General features: G+C 42.8%; 1 protein-coding gene across 1 annotated transcript; it reads left to right on the top strand.

The window, feature by feature from the left end:
• LOC115113632 (inositol 1,4,5-triphosphate receptor associated 1-like) lies at positions 1–24390 on the top strand. Its single transcript, XM_029641491.2, is given in 25 exon segments — positions 1–75; positions 4494–4620; positions 4917–5076; positions 5440–5704; positions 12286–12497; positions 14616–14734; positions 14956–15017; positions 15490–15663; positions 16184–16261; positions 16380–16426; positions 16521–16577; positions 16829–17088; positions 17090–17324; positions 17560–17638; positions 18119–18245; positions 18352–18382; positions 19220–19360; positions 19458–19589; positions 20268–20421; positions 20520–20569; positions 20753–20905; positions 21039–21103; positions 21944–22075; positions 22361–22495; positions 22619–24390. Coding segments are annotated over 21 exon segments (2550 nt in total). The 5' UTR covers positions 1–75; positions 4494–4620; positions 4917–5076; positions 5440–5704; positions 12286–12425; the 3' UTR covers positions 22866–24390.
• Positions 24391–24502: the final 112 nt, after the last annotated feature.

Here is a 24502-nt window from a genome sequence, read left to right as displayed (position 1 = left end):
CTCACTTTCTCTGGTTTGGTTCAAACAGGTGCCATTTATTCACGAACTGGAGGAGGCAGCAACAGTGGCAGCAAGGTAAGATATATGTATATAATTTTTTTGTTGGTACTTTTGGTGTTGTATAGGCTAACGTAACAAAGAAGAAATATTGTTTGCAAGTTCATATTTTACTACACGTCTTCCCACTTTGCCTACAATTCTGATCGATGTCATGTATTTCCTGTTGTAGTGACAGTTCACTGCCTGAATCATTACTATGTTTGTCTTATAACCTGGATGACTAGGCTCTTTGTTCTCTGTATCTGTTCAGTAGCATGATCCCACATGTGCTGACAGCCTGTGCCTCTGAATGGAACTTTGTTTTTTGATCTAATTGAGTAAAATACGAGAGGAATATCTAGAATGTTTTCTACAGCCCTTTCTCCTTTCCTCTCTAATCCTTTTCTGGGCTTCAAACACCCAAACCTGAGATAAACAATTATCCTCACACTGTAGCAGAGGCCTGTCAGCCCATATTAGAGCAAACTGTACCGCTGCTCCCAGAACAGTGAGATACAGGCTAGCTGTGTCATTATTGGATCATTGAATAATCACACACTAACAGAAGGCCTTTTCTCTTTGTTGTGATCTGATTAAAAATGGAACCAGGTTTCATAATGTGTCTGCTGTTACTGGTTCCCCCTTCCATTTACTTTATGTGATGTGTAGAATCCCCTGTTTCTCATACTGTCTCTTATGGTCTTATGGTCTATTAATGACCTCTAAAAAAGTGTATAACCTCAGATAATCCATAACATTTGAGAAGCTTATCATGAGAGCTTTTTTAGTCTGTGTGCCTCTGTATCTAGAAAACAGAGGATGCAGATGTGTACATGAGTAGGTATGTGCGTGTATGTCTGTGTGTTTTATTTTAGGTGCTCAGTAGGAGCTACCCACCCACCCTTCATTTCTTGAGTTTATGTGACTGCTTGGAACACTGTTTACACCCTAAACCGTGTCCTAGACTCTAATCTGGTGGGGGATGGAGGAATGATAGTTTGAGTTATAAGGTGTTCTGATCAAACACACACACGTCCAAACTCTACCCGTCCCTGGTCAGACCTCTGCCCCCACAGAATGATCACAGAGAGGAAAAAATAGCAACTTGGCGCTCACAGGCAGAGTACGAGCTCAGAGTTGGAGCTCAGAGTTGGAGTGTAATTCAGGAGATGTGATCAGTCAGGGCTGAGTGGAGTGGAGCGGCAGCCTTAGAGAAAAGCTGTACACATACACAGCAGCAGCAGCCCAGAGAGGCACACAGAGCCTTCTCCTTAAATGGTCAAAGCTCCCAGGAGTGAAAGAGAGGCTGGTGCTGGAAAAAAAGACGGGGAAAGGAAAAGAGACAGCCAGGGATAGCTAGGTTTTCTGGGAAAAAATCTGGGAATTACAGTTTGACTGAGGGAATGTTCTGTCGGGTGTTTTATGTGGAGTTTATGTGGAGCTAAGCAGTGAAGGTGGTATCTCTCACAGGAGGTTACAGGTACAGCTATTGATCTATTCTCTGCTCTGTGGACAGGTAGACATGATGTATTGTACGCACGGTTTTATTTGTTTAGAGATGAGAGAGTCTGCAGCTGCATGATATGCACGTTATCATTAGTATCGTTGGCTATGTGCATCGAGTTGACAGCCATGTAAACATTTACACTGTTCATCATCACTTTGGGGTTATTATGACTTTGTTGGAATATGCATATCTCTGCTGAGGGTCTATAGGCTGTCACTTATTGGGAAGATAGCAATAGTTTGCTAAGGGAGAACAATAATTACAAGACTTGGTTGGAAGTTGCACATACTGGGATTCTATGCATGACCAGCAGATGCTAATGATTTTTTTGTTTTATTGCGATACTGTATATAGCCATGATCGCCTAAATGGCATTGGTATTTTGAACAAGCTCACTTGCCTCCCCCTCTATCTTTTCCCGTCCATCTCTCATCTTTCTCACACTCCCTCCATATCCTGTTATCTGGGATGGTGGCTGTGTAACCACCACTTCCTCTGCCGGTTCTGTACTCCCTGTGCTTTACACAACCAAATTTTAAACAAATCTGGCAACAGGCAGAGGGCTTACGTAACAGGGGAGAAGGGGGTCGGGGCGAACGCTCTGCTCAGCTCACTTTATCATGAGGGAGCAGCGAGGCCAGCCCTCTGCCTTGCCGTGAGGTAACTCTGTGGCCCTCAGGGACCTGCCTGCTAAAGGGGACAGGCTGGAGGTTCCCAAAAATAGCTCTGGTCAGGGGAGAGAGAGACTGAGAGGCCCTGTGTGTCCAGTGGACAGATCCTTGCAGGCGTGGATGTACTCCCGGGCCCGGCAGGAAATAATCAGAGTGATTCAATTACACTGCAATATTCATCTCATTGTCTCTCTGTTTAGACTCCTGCAGCTCAGCTTGGCCCCCTTGACTCTGTTTGCTTTGAAATTGACTCTCACTGTGGACTCCCAGAAACTATCTCAGCCCAGGACATTGCTTCTAAATTGCAGTGTTGCACTGTAAAAAAAAATGTTTTTTTTAACAACACCCACAAATCTAGTTATTTAAATAAATTGTTATTAAGTTACTGGGTCCACAATATTTTTGGTTTACTCAACTTTTCGGTCTAAGTGTTACTTGAACGACAACAAAAAAATTGTTGGTCCAAACTTGGTCCAAACCAAGCTCTAACTTGAGAAAACTTTGATCAACTTGATCAACTGGAAATGATGTGTGCTTAACTTTCCCATATGCTCATTCAACTAAAAATTATTATTTGGGCATCTTACCTTAAAACAAGTCTATAGAACTAGTTACACACAGAGTGCTGTTAACATACAGTACAATGTTTTCAACATACATATTTGACACACGTTGACATACAAGATTGCAGTGTGTATGTTCATTTATACGGTAATTGTTGTTCAACATGTCCTCACCTGGAAGTTGAACTCACAACCTCTTGGTTCAAGGCATTCCGATCTTCCTGCTACACCACCCAAATAATCATCTATACTCGAACATATGAGACAATTTAAGCAAACATTGTTTTAAGTTGACTGAATTTTTGCCTACGTTTTCTAATGTTGCAGCTAAGTTTGGGCCAACACATTTTTTTTAAGTTCAGGTAACGCTTTGACCGAAAAGTTGAGTAAACCAACAAAAAAAAGCTGTGGAACCAGTTACTTAATAATATTTAGTGTAAACATTTACAGTATGTCAAAACCCTTGCAATTTTGCACAGCCACAGTACAGCAGTCTTTCTGGACAGCCTTCATTTGTCACTGTGTGACTGTTCTTTAGATGGTTTTTATTTATGAACATCATTTATTAACTATGTTTGAAAGTGTTCTGCCTACGTCATCTCCTTCATCATGTGCAGATATAGAAGTGTGTCGGAGTAAATACGCAGGCTTGATAAGGAGGAGACCTTCGGTACTGAACCTGAACTCACTAAACCCTCACGCTAATGGAAATAGCAGCATTCTCTGATGTTTGACAATGCACTAGAGATTTATAACAGCTTGTTATGAACTTTTATGACAAATCATTTGTCTGTTTATTGTAGTATGTTAGACAGGAGATCCGGGTGCATTTTGTGTTGTCTATGAGTGGTTCATCACAGCTCCAGTTGTAGAAAGTTGGCCTATCTAGACATTGTGTTTTGTGAAGGCCGTAACAGGACAGTGATTTAATTTCATCAGTGTAGGGTCTTGTTTTTCTTATCAGAAAATGGCACACGGTTCTCCTGGCTCATTGGCTCAATGTGATTATGGAAAATAAAAGGTCATGTCCTTACAAAGGGGCCAATCAACTCCAGTTATGTTATAAGTATTTCAAACTGAAAATAAATAGTTTTTCAAGGTTTTGTTCTAGCTCACATTTGCTGTTCCTGGGTGTGGACAATGTGCTTTTTAATTCTATAAAAACAATTAGACAATAAGAACATAAGTACTTTCATCTTACTGAGGCCTGGTCAAAATATCCCTCTTGTACATAGGAGAACGCTAAACAGTCGACTTCCTCCCTTGTGAGGGATGGGTCTATTAGCCTCACGTTCCCAGCATCCTCTAGCCACGTCAGCCATGTTGGTCATGACATTTACCAGCATACACTGTTACTGTACTGTGTCTGGACTCAGGAAGCCATTCCTCAATGAAATGTGCACGCTGGATTACTTATGAGCAAAGATAAGAGGGTGAATGTGTTCTGTTCTACAGCTTATTGTTTTTCCCTTCTGCTTAGTGAATACTGAACACATGACACTGAATCTCTCATTGCCGGCATGTCAGACAAATCCATTGATGCGTTCTCTCTCCTTTTTAAATGTATTTTAAATGTCTAAATAGGCTAGGTCTGATACGGCTAACAGCCCCATGAAACACTAAACATAGGTAGGGACTAGGAGATGATGAGTGTGGATGACACATCATAGTTCATGAATGGATTAATGGAAGATGTTGTTTTCTCTCTGTCAGAGCTGTGATGATTCAGAGCCACCCTGCACTGAGGACAACAAACCAAGCCAAGTCCAATGTACTGACTTTGTCCCAGACCAAAAGCACAACAGTACCCGCAGTGATGGTCCTGCACCTGCAGTTTTAGGTAATAGATCCACTGTCGTCTTCAAATCAAAATCTAATGTATTCGTCACATACACAGTTTACAGCAGGTATAATACTGTAGGTGCAGCGAAATGCTCATGTGCACCTCCCATTTCTTCCACTTCCTTTTGGCAGATCATATAGTGCTACCATTCATTTGCATGTCATTTCTGCTCCTATCTCCTGTCCATCTGCTGGTTTCATGTGTTTTGTTTTCACACGTCTGCTACTCTGCCTACAACATGTTGTTAGTGTGACTAGGACCTCCCTGTCTGTGTTGGTTCCTCCCTCTCGTAGGTTTCATCCCAGTGTCAGAGACACAAACGCCCCCAGTGTCCCCATCACAAGTCTTCCTCCAGGACGAGTGTGCACCTCCTCTTACCGTCCCACCGGAAACACCCCCTCAGTCTGCCTGTGTCAGTCACACTGCCGCTCACACTGAGGAGAATGTAGCAGGGTTAGTGTTTATATTCTCTCTCTTTTACAGGAAGAGGATATTGCATGTGTTTAGATTAACATCCCCCACACTGAAGAGCTAGGCTAAGGTGAGACTGTGCAGGGATGCCAATGTTTACATGGTCACACACCAGCGCCCCAATAATATACAAGGGCACTCAGTATGTTCTTAGGAGGAAGCGGGAACTGTCAGAGGATTGCATAAAGTGTGTTAGGAAAGGCTCACCTCTCCGGGTTTAGAATGAGGAGGTGGTGGTATTTCACAGAGCAGGATGCAGTGGGTTACAATTGTGTTTGATATGATTTTGGAGAGATTTAACTGTTGATTATGGATAAAGAACAGTGTGTTGATGTGTTTGATCAGTCTCAGATCGGAGGATCCCAGTTGCCGTGACCACTGTCAGTCAGAGGCCTGCGACTGTGGGAGTGGCCAAGCATTGCCGCCTGGAGACTGTGGGAGAAGTCAGCCATCAAACCCAGGAGACAGTGCTGGTAGTAAAGCCTCTGAACCAGAAGATCGTGGGAGGAGCAACGCATTACAACCAACAGATATTGGGTGTGATCTTGAGCATTGTGGGAGTTTCCATTCTCGAGATCTACCGACTGTTTTAATAACAGGCTCAGATAAGGTTAGGACTGAATACTTTTTAATATCTTTAATGAGGATAGCCTCTTTTGTGATTAAATACTTGAGTGATTCCCAAATCATTGTAGTTAAAAAAAAGAACACTCACACACTATTCTAAATGGGCAGAGACAGAAACATAAGCAAGTTATTTTACCCATTTAAGGTGTACACATCCTTCCAAAGACATGGTTTCCTACACAAACACCCCCTCCCATACCCAGGAACAGAGTGAGTGGTGCTTGTCTGCTGGCTGTGGGGGGCATGGGTTGGCTGATGGTCAGAGAGGCAGGGTAGGATGGGGGGGGGAGCAGGGGATCCTGGAGTGAGCCCTGGCAAAGACCATTAGGCTCAGAGAGGGAGACTCCAGTTAGAATGTGACCTCCGTCAACCCCGACAGAGCTCTGACTGATGGCATGTCTGATTTGGATGATTCTGGCTCTGCTGTATGACATTTTCCCAGAGTATTATTTCCATAGGCATGTTGAAATGGACAGGATAAATAATTGTGTTTGTTTCCCCTTTGGAATCAGATTGTGATTGTGTGGTTAGATATGCTCGTTTTAGTGTAAATATGGTAGTTCAAGCTAACCTTTTGCTCTGTGACGATTTAATTACAACCCTTCTGACCTGTCATCCTCCATTGTGCTACCTCGCTGTCTCCACGTTTGATTTGCCTGTCGTAGATGTTTAGATGCGTTACAAGACAACGGTATCTTGTTTTTCTTTGTTCATTCTCAGAATTAAATCTAACTTTAATATCTGGAAGAATGCGTTCCTCTGGGGATTCCCGTTCTCCCAGATTAACTTGGCTCATCCGCCCCCGCCTCTGGGGAGAGAAAGGTCACATTTGTTTATGCACTGCTCTGGAAGCTCCAGGACTTGTTAGTCAGGTCTAACACTAGAGAGAAGCAGCTGACATGTCTGTGTGATGGTTTGTCTGAGACGTTATTACAGTAATATGCCGCTAGAGAGTTGTGCTGCATCTGGAATATTGCAATGATAATTCATTGCATCATAACCAAGTTATTTGAGCGAAGGGTCGATTCCATTGTAACAGAGTGACGCTGAGACTCTCTCTTTCACTTTAAAATGTTTAAAGGACCAATGCAGCCGTTTCTACCTCAACATCTAATCATTTCTGCATAACAATTAAGTACCTTACTAACCACGTTTCCATCCAACCATTTCATGCGGATGAGTTACCTAACGCATGAAAGAAAGTCACAACCGGGCTGATGGATACATAAAATGCCGGTACAATTTTATAAATGCCGACAAAACAATTTGTTCGTTTGACATGGTGAGATCTTTTTGTGTGGGTAAAATTAATTATCTGAAAAATGGCGGTGGAAATGTATGGGCAAGTATTGATATAAGATAGGATAGGATAAAGTAATCCTTCTCACCCCCCTTAAAATATTTAGATGCACTATTGTAAAGTGGCTGTTCCACTGGATGTCTTAAGGTGAACGCACCAATTTGTAAGTCGCTCTGGATAAGAGCGTCTGCTAAATGACTTAAATGTAAATGTAATATAAGAACCATCATATCGAAGTAAACTTGGAGTCAAGTGATATGGTGTGTTGTCCTCCCACTACGACTTGGGAAAGCATGCAGTTTATTAAACTACAGATGAAATCAGTTATGAACTTCACAGGGTGATTAATGTGCAAGGTGATGAGCTTGATGCTCATTTCCAATAAATATTGAGTGTCTTATTCTGGTTTCATAATGATCGATGCTTGGCTGCCATTTGACAAATACAAATACTAACGCTCTTATCCATAATAATCTCATAATCTAGGTATCCTACACGCACTGTGTCTGTGAGGTGTTGGTTAAACCACATGTGCACTACGTCATCGTGCACCGCTTTACATCCACAAAACGTCTGTTTGATGGAAACACATCTCTGGTGGAAACTGGGAATATTGTTTTGTACAGATTTTTGATAATGTAACAGCTTTCTTCCTGGGAAGGAGAGGCGGAACAAAACACAGCGTGGTTTGAGGTTAAACATCTTTCATCAAGATGAATACCGAGAAACACTACAAATATACAAAACAATAAATGTGAAACCCGAAACAGTCCTGTGTGGTGAAACAAACACAGACATGAAAATAATCACCCACAAAACCCAACACAAAACAGGCTACCTAAATATGGTTCCCAATCAGAGACAATGACTAACACCTGCTTCTGATTGAGAACCATATCAGGCCAAACACAGAAACAGACAAACTAGACACACAACATAGAATGCCCACCCAGCTCACGTCCTGACCAACACTAAAACAAGTAAAACACACAAGAACTATGGTCAGAACGTGACAGATAATTCGCATGGAAATCTGTTGGATGGAAACTTAGCCACTGTGATTCTTTTCATTCAAAATGGTCAAAAAGAAAACAAAAAACAGCTCAAGCAAGAATTTTTGCTAGGACTGTCTGGGAGTTGTCTGAGTGGGGAGGGGAAAAGGAAAACTATCTGTCATTGGCAGAGAGGTTTGGAACTCTCTTTCTTATTGGTTTAATATTAACACATTTACAGCCTAGTGATGTCACCAGGCAGGCCAAAACTCCATCCCACCAAAACAGGCTGAAAGTACAGACAGTCTTTTCAAACAGCTCTTCCACTGAAAGGGTATTATTATCATTTCCATAATTTCACAGTAATAGGCCAAACTCATAGTGTGGAAATATATATCAAAACACAGACAATCCAGTTTTTGACTGCACATAGCCTTTAACAAACCGTACCCCTATACACAGAAGTCTACTTTTAACAATTGCCACTGAAAATGTTACTAAAACACATTTACTAGATGAACAGTGCAGATGCAAAGTTTGGTAACAGAATGACAGGCTACAACGAAACCGTGTGCTGTTGGGGGTACTGGAGGACCAGGGTTGGGAAACGCTGCTCTAATCTATGGAATTAAAATGACTAGGAATACAGATATATGTATCTGTCATCACAGATACCTTAAAAAAAACGTGGTGGCGTGGATCAGAAAACCAGTCAATATCTGGTGTGACCACCATTTGCCTCATGCAGGAGGCCCTTTGACGTGCCATTCATCCGTCGCCATCACCTCATGTTTCCGCCATGATAATGCACATGATAATACACGGCCCCATGTAAATGTAATATAAGAACCATCATATCGAAGTAAACTTGGAGTCAAGTGATATGGTGTGTTGTCCTCCCACTACGACTTGGGAAAGCATGCAGTTTATTAAACTACAGATGAAATCAGTTATGAACTTCACAGGGTGATTAATGTGCAAGGTGATGAGCTTGATGCTCATTTCCAATAAATATTGAGTGTCTTATTCTGGTTTCATAATGATCGATGCTTGGCTGCCATTTGACAAATACAAATACTAACGCTCTTATCCATAATAATCTCATAATCTAGGTATCCTACACGCACTGTGTCTGTGAGGTGTTGGTTAAACCACATGTGCACTACGGCGACACATTTCCTTCGCATGGAATTAATCAGGCTGTTGATTGTGGCCTGTGGAATGTTGTCCCACTCTTTTTCAATGGCTGTGTGAAGTTGCTGGATATTGGCAGGAACTGGAACACGCTGTCATACATGTCGATCCAAAGCAATGTCAAATATGCTCAATGGGTGACATGTCTGGTGAGTATGCAGGCCATGGATGAACTGGGACATTTTCAGTATCCAGGAATTGTGTACAGATCCTTGCGACATGGGGCCGTGTATTATCATGTGCATTATCATGGCGGAAACATGAGGTGATGGCGACGGATGAATGGCACGTCAAAGGGCCTCAAGATCTCGTCATGATATCTCTTTGCATTAAAATTGCCATGATAAAATGCAATTGTGTTTGTTGCCCAGTTGCGTATGCCTGCCCATACAATAACCCCAAGCCACCATGGGACACTCTGTTCAGCAAACCACTCGCCCACGCCATACACACTGTCTGCCATCTGCCCGGTACAGTTGAAACCGGGATTCATCCGTGAAGAGCACATTTCTCCAGCATGCCAGTGGCTACCGAAGGTGAGCATTTGTCCACTGAAGTCGGATATGATGCCGAACTGCAGTCAGGTCAACAGCCTGGTGAGGATGACACACACGCAGATGAACTTCCCTGAGACGGTTTCTGACAGTTTGTGCAGAAATTCTTTGGTTTTCAAACCCACAATATCTTCAGCTGTCTGGGTGGCTGCTCTCAGACAATCCCGCAGGTGAAGAAGCCAGATGTGGAAGTCCTGGACTGGCATGTGTTCTGCAGTTGTGAGGCCGGTTGGACATTCTATCAAATTCTCTAAAACAACCTTAGAGGCGGCTTATGGTAGAGAAATGAACATGCAATTCTCTAGCAACAGCTCTGGTGTACATTCCTGCAGTCAGCATGCATCTTTTTGCATGCTCCCTCAACTTGAGACATTTGTGGCATTATGTTGTGTGACAAAACTACACATTTATTGTCCCCAGCACAAGGTACACCTGTGTAATGATCAAGCTGTTTAATCAGCTTCTTGATATGCCGCATCTGTCAGGTGAATGAATTATCTTGGCAAAGGAGAAATGCTCACTAACATGGATGTAAACACATTTGTGCACAACATTTGAGAGAAATACAATTCTTGTATGTATGGAACATTTCTGGGATCTTTTATTTGAACTCATGAAACATGGGACCAACACTACCTGTTACGTTTATATTTTTGTTCAGTATATTTTGGTGGATCAACACCCGGTAATGGATCAACACCCGGTAGATGAATGATGCTAACAGAAATCACATCATGGGTGCTTAATCTGGACTATACAGAAATGCAATTATGAATGTATATTCATGGTGATACATCCTGAATAGGTGCACAAAGGTAGAAAAATGTAATATCCTCCTTTGCATGTTTTGGTATTATTCTACACACGGGCTATTTTTGGTCCAGACCGGACCAAATCTGTACCAATCATAGACGTCTATGTTTCACAAGTTTGGACATCGTACAGCACAGTACAGTAGAGTAGAGTAGAATTCAGTATAGTACAGTACAGTAAAGAAAATACAAATAGAGTAAAGTATAGTTCAGTACAGTAGAGCACAGTACAGTACAGTAAAGAAAAGTACAGTAGAGTCCAGTCCATTACAATGTACTCTACTCTACTGTGCTCTACTGTGCTGTACTGCAACTGTGGTTTGTGACTACTATGATTTTCCATTGTGATGAATTCAATTGCAGTCATTATGTTGCAGATTTTTCAATCACTCTGTTACCAATTTGGTAACAGAGTGATGCATTTTAATCACTTAATAATTCTTTAACAACATTTTTATCAGTAGAAACACTATAACTAATTGCTAGGACTACCTCTACTTGTTATTCTGTGAAATGTCATTATCCTCCCTCATAAGGGAGAGAAATGAGAAAATATCTTATTAGATATGTGGGTTTTTGGTAACAGAATGACAAGACACTAGGCAATATTTCTTAAACTTACACAAGGTAAATAATTTCTCCAAAACTAAATATAAGTGTTGATATTAGTTTGCAGCGGTCTTTACATCAACATTATTGGCTTTTTATGTATTTCTGAAACCTTTTAAGACTTTTTCTGGTAGGTGTTTTCTAAGACACCCTTTCCATCTGTTTATCCACAAATCAAAACTTTACTTATGCCACATTTTTAGAATTGAAAATGATTGAAAAATCTATACCTTCATGTCCCAAAAACATAGACTTAGCTTTCATTTGACATCAAATGTGATATGCTCCTACAAACTTCACATGTTGGCCCTTTTACATGGAGATGACCAGAATAGTGCAACTGCAATACTATTTACAGACTTTCAATGTATGTCTACAAGGCCCTTTCAAATCAAATCAAATCAAATGTATTTATATAGCCCTTCGTACATCAGCTGATATCTCAAAGTGCTGTACAGAAACCCAGCCTAAAACCCCAAACAGCAAGCAATGCAGGTGTAGAAGCACGGTGGCTAGGAAAAACTCCCTAGAAAGGCCAAAACCTAGGAAGAAACCTAGAGAGGAACCAGGCTATGTGGGGTGGCCAGTCCTCTTCTGGCTGTGCCGGGTGGAGATTATAACAGAACATGGCCAAGATGTTCAAATGTTCATAAATGACCAGCATGGTCGAATAATAATAAGGCAGAACAGTTGAAACTGGAGCAGCAGCACGGCCAGGTGGACTGGGGACAGCAAGGAGTCATCATGTCAGGTAGTCCTGGGGCATGGTCCTAGGGCTCAGGTCCTCCGAGAGAGAGAAAGAAAGAGAGAAAGGGAGAATTAGAGAGAGCACACTTAAATTCACACAGGACACCGAATAGGACAGGAGAAGTACTTTCCTTATGATATCATAGGTTTTGTCTTCCAGCATCAAAGTTCAAACAGACATAGCCACCACCAGTTGACACACCCATTCATAGACAAATGTTCTATACACTTATCCTATTCGAGGAAGTGTCATGCTTCTTTGTGGTTTCCCTGATAGTTAGAAGCCATCAGAGGCTGTGTATTCTCAGTTGTGCCTGTGTGACTTCCTGCTTGCATGCATATAATTCTGGTTCCAGGAAGGAGGGGGCCACGAGTTGTACTGCTTTCCCTGGGTTCAGACTGAACAGCAGTTAGAGGAATCCCCTACCCAACCCACTCCAGCTGAGAGCCCCTTTTTCTTCCCCCTGACACGACCCCGAGCCCCACAGCCCCCGTAATGCCCGTCCTCCCTGAAGAAGAGGAGGATTCCCCTGAGGAGCTCGACAGTTCCTCCAGCTCACCCAGCACAGTGAGTACCTATCCTTTACATTAAACCTTCACTGTAAAGTTGTGGTATGTTGCACTCAGAGCTATACATGGCACTCGCTCATTAACACTGAACCTAGAACCTAAGGTTCAGTATTGGCAAGCTATACGGTTTTGCAATGAATATGTGAGCAACAATAGCATATGAGCAATATGAGCAATAGGCTTAACTCATATCTATGCTCATAGTGTTACTCACATATTCATTGCTAATACATGTTACTGTGTTATGGATATGTGTACCTTTAGTAACAATGACTCCCTGCTTTTCAACCAATTCTATTTTTGACTCAGGAACAAAGCTTTGCTCAGCAGTGAAAATATGTCATTAATTCCAGCAAAATCATGAGCAGGATGTTCTTTCCTCTTCTGTCCAGATCACAAACTTTTTTTCCCCAGGGCCTCTTATTACCCTGTGTTTTTTGTGTTGATGAGGTAATTTGCACTGCACTGGTGGTCAAGACAAGGTTTGCACAGTGTGTCCAGACCCCTCTAGATCTTGGCTCTACTCTGAAGACTGAACTGTCTCTCGTTGTTTTGTTCTGTCACCTGTTCACATCCTGTGTGACTCCCCACCCTAATGTTCATTTAGTTGAGTAGACTTGCACAGAGCAGTGGATAGATTGGATGTTTTATGAGTCTCTGAATGTGGCTTTGCCTAGTCCAGTACGTCTCCCAGAAAACATGCCATTGAAACTTAGACAAAAAAGTAGAGGCTTCCTGAAAGCTGCCTGTGTACAGTCCGGAGCTACAGTATATACAGCTGTTTGGTTTACACTGTAGAGACACAACAGATTTGTGTTGAGCAGATGGCTGCCTCACCAGAACCATTGAGTTACTCCTCCTAGGAGTACACTGTCATCCGTTCCTGTCAGCCATAAACACGGCCTAGATAAGACTTCACTGAGGAATGCAATGAGCCTCTGTAATCTAACCTGGGGGTATGGCAGCCGTATAAAATGATCCTCCTTTATTAAACAATAGCCCTGGCCTTTCAGCAGTTTTAGACTCTTATAGGGATATCATTTATTAGCAATTTCTTCCAGGACAAAGGTCTCAGTGAAGTATATTTAATGCCTCCCTGTTTATTTGCATACTTTCTCTCAGGATAGAACTAGGATACTAGGATATAAATAAAACGTGAATGAGGTATATAAGCCTGACCTTTAATGTTGGAAATATACTTAACATGGTTGACTTAGTTACAGATCACATGGTTCAGGTGAGAGTTCATTCTGTGCTTCCACTCTCCTGGGATGCTGAGGTCCAGTGAGTTCAGGATGTTAGTCCAGAGGGACGTTGTCTAGAGTTTCTGATGTTCAGGGGTTCAGGCTGTTGACATTGTGCTGCTGAGCTAAAAATGCTGCTGCTGGAAACCAGGGACCACCTGCTAGTCAACAGAGCTAAGTGCCTCACTGAAATACCCACCGTTAACAGAGGACCACAAATTTATTTATTTTTCCCTTAAAAGTGCTTTGAAATGGTTGTGCCTTGAAGTTGAAGTGTCTTTTCCCCCCTGCTGATTCCACCACGTTCCCCATACAGCCCCAGCCATGGTCAACATCAGGGAGGGTCTAGAGAGACATTAAGGTGTATGTTAGGCTCTGTCTTCACACTAATATCAACATTAAAAGTGTACGAAAACAGCAAGTCTCCAGTTTGGGGAACCAAGTCACCAAACATCTCTGTGAAAGTGTGTACAAAAGATTTTATAGACGTGTACATAAGCAGGAAGGTTAAAGGGTAGAGCATGAGAAAGTGTTGGTGCCTTTGCAGTGACACAAGCCATTTGGAGACATGTTTACTCAAATGTCTCTGTAATCTTTGTTTTGCATGATTTTATGTTTCGAAAGATTTAAATGAAAATGTCCCCCAATTTACGTCATTGCAGTAACAATATCCATATCTATGATTTTGCCTTATTTTTGAGAGACAATATTAGATTGTCTATGGCAGGATACCATTTCTATTATCCCGGTCCCTCAAAAGTCCCCTCAAAACCCTTTTCATGCAGTCTAGTTCTGGTCTTGCTGCATAACTAAAGTTACACCTCTCCTAACTTATTTTAAACCTTTTGTTTCACACATATTTTTCTATCTAGTATACACCAGTTGAAAGTAGAGCAGTTACCGTGGAGATGCCTGCTCCCACCATTGTCTTCCCAAAGCAAGCGACCGTGACCGTGGTCCAAGCAGACGGTCGACCTCTGGAACAGACCAGGTACATGTGTTATTTCATCCTGAGAACAGGACTGCTCATGTCAAGGTGGATTGAGAGCAAACCACCTCTGGAAAAATGATCCACTTTAACCAAACCAGCATCGAGATATTTCTAGAAAATAAAATCCATCCTTCTTCAAGTGTTTAGAGTGGCTAAATGTAAATAAAGACTGCGTCGTAAGAACACGGCATCTGTTCATTTGAAACGTTACTCTTTCCCAGACCACACAGTCCCAGACCTCGCTTGTCCCGAAACGCCCTGGGAGGACCAATCACTACAGTCGGTGGGTACAATCAAATACTTAAAGGCTAAATATAGCCTCATGTTAACAAAACGTACATAAGTCCATTGTTCAAAATGTGAGTTCCATTCAGATTTTTTTTCTTCATAACATTGTATGGCTAATTTAATTCTATCTATTGAAATGTATAAGTTTGGTCATCAGTGTCTGACAGCATACAGAACTGGGGCCCTTTGTCCTTAGAAAATCAGAGCCAAAGCTCTCAGTGCCGGGATGCTTCTGCTTTGATTACTATTGATGTTGGCCTGTCGCTCTGTGCTGAGCTCAGAGAGAAGACTATTGTGTGTGTGTGTGTGTGTGTCCTTCTCAGACAGTACAGGCAATGTGATAGACCGGATGAAAGACCATCTGCCTGAGCTCAGAGAGAAGACTATTAGTTGTTGCCATTTGTCTCTTATTGTCTCTGTTTGTGTTTTAATTACGACTCTGGTGTGCGCGTGTGTATCCTTCTCAGACAGTACAGGCAATGTGATAGACCTGGTGAAAGACCATCTGCCTGAGCTGCAGCTCTCAGAGGAGGACCGTCAGAAGAACCTGGTGCTGCTGCAGGAGGCCAAGAAAGTCAGCGACCGCTTCCTGAGCCGCAGGGGCCGAAAGTCCACCTGCAGCCTCTCTGAATCCCCCACAGGTGAGAGACACTCACTGGTTTACAGACGGGTATACAAGTGAAACAGGGAAATAGACGAGTACTTTATGGTAAGTCTTACTGTACAGTGTACAGTATGTAAGTATTAAGCTATTCAGTTTAAGACCACTATTTACACAGAAGAGATTTAATCAGCTGGTGGAGTGTAGATTTGGTTGAACAATCTAAAAGCTGGTTATGAAATACAGTGAGCAGCCACAAACCCTCAGGTCTGCTAGCTGAGTTGCGTAAGTGAGTCATTGTAATTGCTGTATGTTTCTATCTTGACTTCCGGAGTTATCTGAACATCACGTACGTGCCCTCATGCCTTCGTCTTGCAGCATTCTGAATGCACGCCAGATAAGTCCAGTCTTCCATCACGTAACAGACTACAGTGGCAGATGTCAAATGAAATCCCAATAACTATAGTTTTATTGTTGCGTTATCTGGAAAGCGATGCTGATGCAGTATACTGTACTTTCATTGTCCAAACATAAAACACATGTGTATGTTTTACCCACAGGTCTTTCTCCTAACCACACACCATCCTCCTCACCTGTACCGTCCAGAAGCAGCTCTCTAATCACAGCCCCTCAAATAGGTACGTCTATCTCTCTGTCAGTTAGAGGATATTCACTCTCTTTGCGGGGGAGCATGAAAATCCCTGCATAAAAATACATTTCATTATTCTGCTTTTTTTGTAAACCTTTTTCTTTCAGCTGTAGCCACAGAGGTGAACTATGCCCCTTCGTCGCCTGTCAGCCTGGTAAGACCAATAGGAATGATATTTTTCTGATGCACTCAGTAATGGTATTTTAACAGTATGTTGATGTGTGTTGTTTCGTGTTCCTCTCTGGCAGCGATTGGAGGTTCTGTCTGCGAGGGAGCAGGCTGATACCAGTACACCAGAGCATGAGGTAGCATAGCACTAATCACCACCACTCTCATTCTCAAGAGGCACCCTGGAACAGTTAGTCATACATGAAAATGCAATACGTAGTTAGTTTACACTCCAGAATAGCTATGCGCATAGCTATGTTGGATACAATAATTCATTTACGGTAGACAATTGTAAATGTTAACATTCTTGCGCCCCCTCTCCAAGAAAATCCAATTAGTTTCTCCTGAATTGACAGTGTTTAAAGAATTGTGATATTGCTGTTTTTAGAGCACCAGGAGGTTGGTGGACTGGAAGCCCAATGAGAAGCGTAAGGTGTCCTCAGGCACCCTGGCTCCCCGCTACTCTGTTCCCCCACCCTCCAGGGAGCCCAGTGGGGGCCAGAAGGAGAACTTTGACCCCCGGGTAACAGCTAAGAATTGCCCAGCACCAGTACTAGTCAATAAGCCAGAAGAGGGTCTGGCCCGAGCCCCCAACCAGGCCCCTGCCACTGGGGTGGCCAAGCCTGTCCCTCGGCCCCCCACTCAGCAGGCCCTGCACGGCAGAGATCAAGACCATCGGGGCCTTTCCTCCCCTAATGAGAGCGGTGTCCTGGGACACTGTTGGAACTCTCAACGCCAGAAATGGGGCACCAAGTCTCCCCTCTACAAACGAGGAAACCTTCTCCTTTCAAGACAAGACCCGGGATGCCCTGCTCAAGTCCTCTGGGTACAAGGACTTCCCTGTACAGCCTGTCAACGTGCAGAAGCTGTCCAAAATAAGAGAGGTACGATGGGAGCCTTTTAACTACCGGGGCTCATCCCTTGACTTGAACCTGATAGCATTAATGTGACATTTATTGCATGTTTTGGGGATTTAAGAGCCTTTATGGTAAATGCTAAAATCATGAGAGAGAATGTCTTGTTCTTGTAATATTTTGGTCTCGTAAACATCTTTGTACGACACAGTTACAACATAAAAGCTCTTAAAAATCCACATTTGCACTGTTCTTCTGTATACAGGAGCACAAGCTGATGCGGAACCAAAGCATTGTGGGGTCAAAGTTGGCAGACTTGAGTGAAACAGCTGAACAGGAAAGAGGTACTGTGTTACCCCGTGTCTGACCTGGAGAGGAGACAGTGCTGTGTAACAGACCATTGGAGTAGACAGTAGACTTTTATCTAGTGAGGGGGAAAGGAGTCAAGGCTCCCAGCTACGTCACAGTCCTTACTGACCCCGAGAGATTTTCCTTAGAACTGAGGGCATGTTCTGTTCTAAGTTTGGCATAGAGCTGCAATTTATTGGCAACCTGAAATTTTATTTTAAGTTTGCACCAGCAGATGGTGTGAGTGAGAGAACCCAGTCAGCTAATATTGTTTGGCCAAAACATTTAAAAGACATCAGTGAAATAGTTTGTGATCCAGATTGCAGTACAATGTTGCTCAGAAGTAGGTTGATTATCAAAATAGTAATCTGATTATTTAAATAAATTAGGTTTTCCCATAGTTACAACGTGGCTATCTGGTCTCTATCTAATGGTCTTGTGTGTGTGTGTGTGTGTGTGTTTGTTTTTGTGGCCAGGTCCCTCTCTTCTGCCCCCTGCAGGGTCTCCTACTGATGAGGATGCTAAAGAGAAGTCAGACGCCATGCCCAACATCTCAGACATCATGCTGAGGAAACTCAAACTGCACAGAGGGCTACCAGGCTGGTGGGTAATCACAGTATTTAGACTGACAGGGAATGACCTTTTACAATATATTTTGGTCTTTCTACTTACATACTGAACCTATATTTCCTCTTTGATTCTATTGCAGTGCACCTCCACTCACCGAAAAAGAAGTTGAGGTGAGTATCTACTCTGAAGAGTGTATTATACAGTAGTAACCAGTTTTAGGCATGTTCGCCTGTTGTCTGTGGCCTGAATGTAATGTACAGGAAGCCCCTAGTCTCTACCAATGATTGAGACTAATGGGAGCCTCAATTTCCTGTCTCTAAGGAGAAAATGCAAACATGGCTGTGTTGTTTGAGTGCAGAGCACTTGGACTAGGCTTTAGCCCCGCCTGCACAGACGCCTGTCCCTCCCAGGGGGATACATGTTGTGCACTAGGACAGTCGAGTTCACCGATTTCCTCTCAACACTTGCCTCAGTACTCTGGGAAGATGTTTGGAATGCTGCAGCAGAGACCCTTTGATCATGACAGCATGGCATCAAGAGTTCATCTGTCATCATCGCTGCACGTTATAGGCTCATCTCAGGCCTGGTAGCAAGCAGCACTGTCAACACACTGGCTAGTTGGTGGGTAGCCAACTAGCCAGTGATAGCTGGGTAGCCAGCTGGTGTCGTTCTATATGGTAGCTGGGTAGCCAGCTGGTGTCGTTCTATATGGTAGCTGGGTAGCCAGCTGGTGTAGTTGTGCTTTACATTACCGCATACTGTACATTGCTAGAATAACAGTTATGTTATGTTAACACGTTATCAAGGATGTGCAGTGTTACATGTGTTTATTCAGTCCCATACTGTATTCATGTTTTCTTGGGCAGCACGTTAATTGACTTGACCCCTCTGATCTACTTTGTGTGGCGGTCCAGTGAGTTGACGTGTCTCAGTCCTTAATAATGGTACCTAATGTGTCCCCGGGGACCGTTTCATGAACATTAAACACAGTCATATCCTCCCCACAGAACGCGTTTGTTCAACTGTCGCTGGCGTTCCGGAACGACAACTACACTCTGGAGACACGGCTCAAACAGGCGGAGCGGGAGCGGACCCTGACCGAGGAGAACACGGAGAAGGAACTGGAAGAATTCAAAGGCTCTCTGAAGGTCAGCCTTTAGTCGGCCATGATGACACAGGATATGAAATTAGTTGTGATTCACTCATTTATCAAGGCCCTTTGTTTTGTTGCTGTTGCCTCCTCAGTGCACGGCACCACAGTGGAGTAACATGGAGCAGCGGGAGTCCTACCAGTGCCTCATAGAGACAGTAGCAGTACTGCACCGTCTGGCCACCAGGCTCTCCAGCAGAGCTGAGATGGTTGGAGCAGTCAGACAGGTACTGGAAATCAGACATAGGATAGGAGAGGATGGGCCATCCACAGGGTACACTCATGATTCGATGAAACCCCTGAATGAGAGAAGAAAATATTGAGTGAAAGTGAAAACTTTTCCATGCTCCACTGTCATGAGAAAAGACTTTGGGATGTTCAGGGGCATGGGTATGTTTTGTTTTCTTCAAATAAGATATGTTTGTGAAAGATTTAGCCTGTTATGCTTTCCCTCAGGTTATCGTTCACACCAAAGCCAACTCCAATAAATGACTAGGGAAGGACTCAGGGGTATGTCCGTTGTGATTTATAGACTAACAACATTGCTGCTGTACAAGACCTGACCCCAGACCTGACATGATGATGGCTTTCCACAGTGTTGGAGTCCCTCTCAAAATGATATTCTCTCTCTCTTTCTGCTGTGACTGTATGGTTAACTCTCCTGCCCATAGACAGTAATGACCCTGCTGTTGCTGCACTCTTAGAACAAAAGGTACTATCTAGAACCTAAAAGGGTTCTTTGTCTGTCCCAATAGGAGAACCCTTTAAAGAACCCTTTTAGGTTCCAGGTAGAACCCTTTTGGGTTCCAAGTAAAACCCTTTCCACAGAGGGTTTTACATGGAACCCAAAATGTTTCTCCTATGGGGACAGCCGAAGAACCCTTTTGGAACCCTGTGTGTGATAGGAGAAACGTATGAACAAGGCCACAGAGGTGATGATGCAGTACGTGGAGAATCTGAAGAGGACCTATGAGAAGGACCACGCTGAGTTGATGGAGTTCAAGAAGCTGGCCAACCAGAACTCTAGTCGCTGCTATGGAGGATCCATAGACACTGGAGGTACACCTGCACAAACTCTTTATCTCCAGGACATGAAGGGCAAGTTGTTGCAAAATGTTGATTGACTTAAACTACGTTCTCCTGTGTTCTTTGGTTAGATGATGGAGTCCCACGGCCATCCAGGTCTATGTCCCTGACCCTGGGAAAGGTTGGTGCTGTAGTGTTGAACACAGTTGAACTGGGTTTGACTGGTTATATCAGGGTAACAGTTCTCAATGTGATAGACCATATCTTTTTAAGGATAATACCCCCAACTGAACTCTCCCTCTCTTTTCTTCCCTCCTCTTTCTCTCACCCTCTCTCTCTCTCCCTTCCAATGGATCCTTATCAGGCTTTGCCCAGGCGGAGGGTCAGTGTTGCGGTAGTCCCCAAATTTAACCTCCTGAACATCCCTGGTCAGACCCCGGTCATGGCAGGACCTGGCCCCAGCGTTGCCATGGGACCCAGCCCCCAACCCACCATGGGCCAAGCACTTCCTGTCCTGGTATGTTTTCTACCCAATCACGGCCTTCTCAGCCTGTCAACCTGACCACATGATTAAGTGGTAAACTTAAATAGACAGGATATTATCAGTCTGCTTTGTCTACATGCATGTTGTTTGATCTTGTTAATTACAGTGTGAAGCCAACAGTATGAAAAGCAACTTTCCCACTGAACCTACACATCCAGCTATAGCTGAGAGGTATGTTCCTCCATCCTCTGTCATAATGTTGACCTAATGCATACCCACGAATATACTGTACATACTGTTCTCAGCACAATCTATCTCCTTGCCTGTATTGCCTGGTTCCCAAGATCAGTTCACAGCACTTTGAAACAATGGGTCGATGCGGGGCTTTAATATATGTACACCCTTATCAGAAGACATCTTGTGCTGTATCAGAATCTTTGCCTTGTGTACTTGACATTCAGGAAGTAGCTTGATTAACCATTGCCATCCGGATACCAGGGGCCATATACAGCAGATAACTGCACTACCCTTATGCAACTCCCAGATTGTCTATGCACCCAAAATAACTGTGCAACATTCCATAAAAACCCAACTGCAACTGGCTGATGGGATATTCTGAGATGTAATCTAAACATTTGGGCTGGGGAGCTTGACAAAAGCCAGGCCAGAGACTCCATCCCTGGCTTAGTAATAAGGGGAGTCTGAGAGAGAGAGAGAGAGCATTCAAGTGGTGTGCTCTCTTAGTTTGCCCCATGCCAAAATCTCAGGATCTCTCGGAGCGAGAGAGACAATAACAATTGTATCAAGTGTCTGCTCAGTAAAAGCCAGGGACGTTTTAAGAGTCCCCATGTACACATTTTGCCTTTGTACTTCTGGTTTTTACGCAAGCTTGCCTGGCAGTGATGGTGCCATCCCCGCACGCTGCCATTCAACTGCGTTCCAGCCTGTCCATTAACACAAGGCCACAGTGTTATGATGGAAAGCCTAATGACCATGATGCACTCCTCACTCTCATCATAATGTCTGTTGGTAAAATGTTCTATGTGTTCTTTCCGCTATGAAACAATGCAGTGGAAAGAGTGTGGCAGAGCAGGAAGCTGAGCCATCTGCCCCAGCCAAGCCCTCCGTCAACCTAGAGGAGATCAGATCAGAGATCAGATCAGAGATCAAGGCAAAGATTGAGGAGGAGGCCTACAATAAAGGGTGAGGCCCTTTTCTATGTACCCACTCACCCTGACCACCCACAATCATACCCACAGTCACACACCCTGTGCACGCTGATAGAAGAGTGGCTGTACTGACATAATAGTGTCAGTACATAATAGTATGAAGAATCAACAAAATATTACAGTACATTCAGTACAGTCAGCATTGCAATAAAGTGAAGTAGTTTATATGTACTGTGCCCCTGGTGCCTTATGATACTTCCTCTACGTTCAGCTCATGTGCCTTTTTAATGAGAAAACAAGTGTGATGTTCCAAATACAGCTACCAAGAGGGACTGAAGAGAAGTAAAGAAGTCAAAGTGGTGGAGGAGGAGGAGGAGGAAGAGGAGAAGGTAGAGGAAAATCCAGAAAAGAAGGATGAAAGAAAAGAAGTCAGCAGAAAAGAAAAGTTCAACAGGTAATTTTCACTTCATGTAGATGAACTGTAAATAAATGATGATGTAGTTATACTAGCCACTGTATAATGACTGGGTGTATACCTTGGATTGTTCTGAATCCCCTCTCAATTTGGCCTTTACAGTAAGGTTGAAGAGGTCCTAGTTGTCCTTGACCGGCTTTGCCCCAAGATTTTCCGCCGTAACCGACTTCTCTGGATTGTTTTGACGTTGTTCCTGGTCACGTTTCTGGTCGTCAGTGTTTTCACATACTTTAGTGATCGCTATAACAACCACGGGGACATGTCGGCAGAAAAAGCCATGGTCCAGGACAAGAAGAAGATCTTTGGACTGAATGTAGGAGTACAGCCAAAGAATCCCACTCCAGAATAACAAAGAGCCTGTCTCATACTTCTCTCAGTCCAAAGACTTTTTTTCCATGATACATCAAGAGCTGAACTTGAATATAGGGTTTTGAAGATCTAGGGTTTGGGGGGGGTGTATCTTTGGGAGCATTTATTTAGTTTTTTATTGGTTTCAGAGGATAAGTCTTCTAATGATCATAAACTTTATCAAGGCATATTTATGTTGTGTTAGGAAAGCTGCCTGACTGTTTCTGATGTTGATATATGATTGTTGCTTAGGGGGCCAAGTATAATAGTGTGATGAAATATGTTCTTAGCTACAGTGAGATCCAGGATTTTGTATTTGAAATGATACAATGACTATTATGTGAAAATGCAGACTGTCAGCTTTAATATGAGGGCCTTTCCATCCATATCAGGTGAACTGAATGACACAATGAACAGAATGAACAGGGAGGGTAGCATTTTGGAGGGGAACAAATCATTATTCCCGATTCATTCATAATTATCATGGTAGCATCCACATGAATTTCAATAGGGTTTAGAAACATGTTCTATTCTTATTTACAATAAATGTGACTCCAAAATACACAATATATTATTTACCATTAATTTCTCTTTGGCACAAAATAATCTGACACACAAACTGCAAATGCATTCAAGAAGTTTGTATTCACAAGCTTGATGTAATCATTGTGTGCTATGAATATGGGACCAAATACTACACATATACTACACTTATGAATATGGGACCAAATACTACACATATACTACACTTATGAATATGGGACCAAATACTACACATATACTACACTTATGAATATGGGACCAAATACTACACATATACTACACTTATGAATATGGGACCAAATACCCTCAAACTAAAGCTGACAATTTGCACTTTATAGTCTTTATCATTTCAAATCCAAAGTGCTGAAGTACAGAGCCCCCAAAAATATATATTTGTCATTGTCCAAATACTTTTGGACCTCACTGTATATATTCACAATGTATTGTTCTTATTCCTTGTCCTACTCTGATATGTCATCCTGTAGGACTGAATGTGGCCCCTTGGGCGAAAATGGATGATTCATGATGAGTTCCCTAAGACAAATGTCACAGTAAACATTAGACTAACGTACATTAATCTACCACTCTGTTACTTTTATGTTCATTCTCTCAGGTCCAGTAAACGGACATCCCCTGAAGAGATTTACAGAGATATTTAAAGAGATATGTTTTTTAATTCAACTTTTTTTGTGTGTGTAAAATATCTATATTTGTGGAATTTAAGCAGATACTTTTTTGGAAAATCTATAATACAAGCACATTCCAAAGTAGTTCCTCAAGTGCAATATTTAGCAGCTGATGGTTCTTGTTTGTATGTGTTGTTCCTGTGTTGGTTTGCGTCCTCCGAGCACTGAAAGATTTCCTTCATGTACGAGAGCACTTTTAGACAGCATGAGAAATGTTTTATCTTCTTCGCACTTGTGTGCCAGGATTTTCTGTTGTGTCAACTTCGCCTTGAAATAAAGGTGCCTTAACTCCCAGCATTCATTTTCATAGTGAATAATGTATGTCAGACAAACAGGTGCAGTTTACATGAAGCAAACAGGTGTATTGGCAGAATTCTCATGCTAACCTCAGTGGAATGTGACACAGTTA

The sequence above is a fragment of the Oncorhynchus nerka genome, linkage group LG28 (genome assembly GCF_034236695.1).
Source record: "Oncorhynchus nerka isolate Pitt River linkage group LG28, Oner_Uvic_2.0, whole genome shotgun sequence".
NCBI lineage: Eukaryota > Metazoa > Chordata > Actinopteri > Salmoniformes > Salmonidae > Oncorhynchus > Oncorhynchus nerka.
The sequence above is the reverse complement of the archived record's forward strand: the minus strand, read 5'-3'. Positions and strand labels throughout refer to the sequence as shown.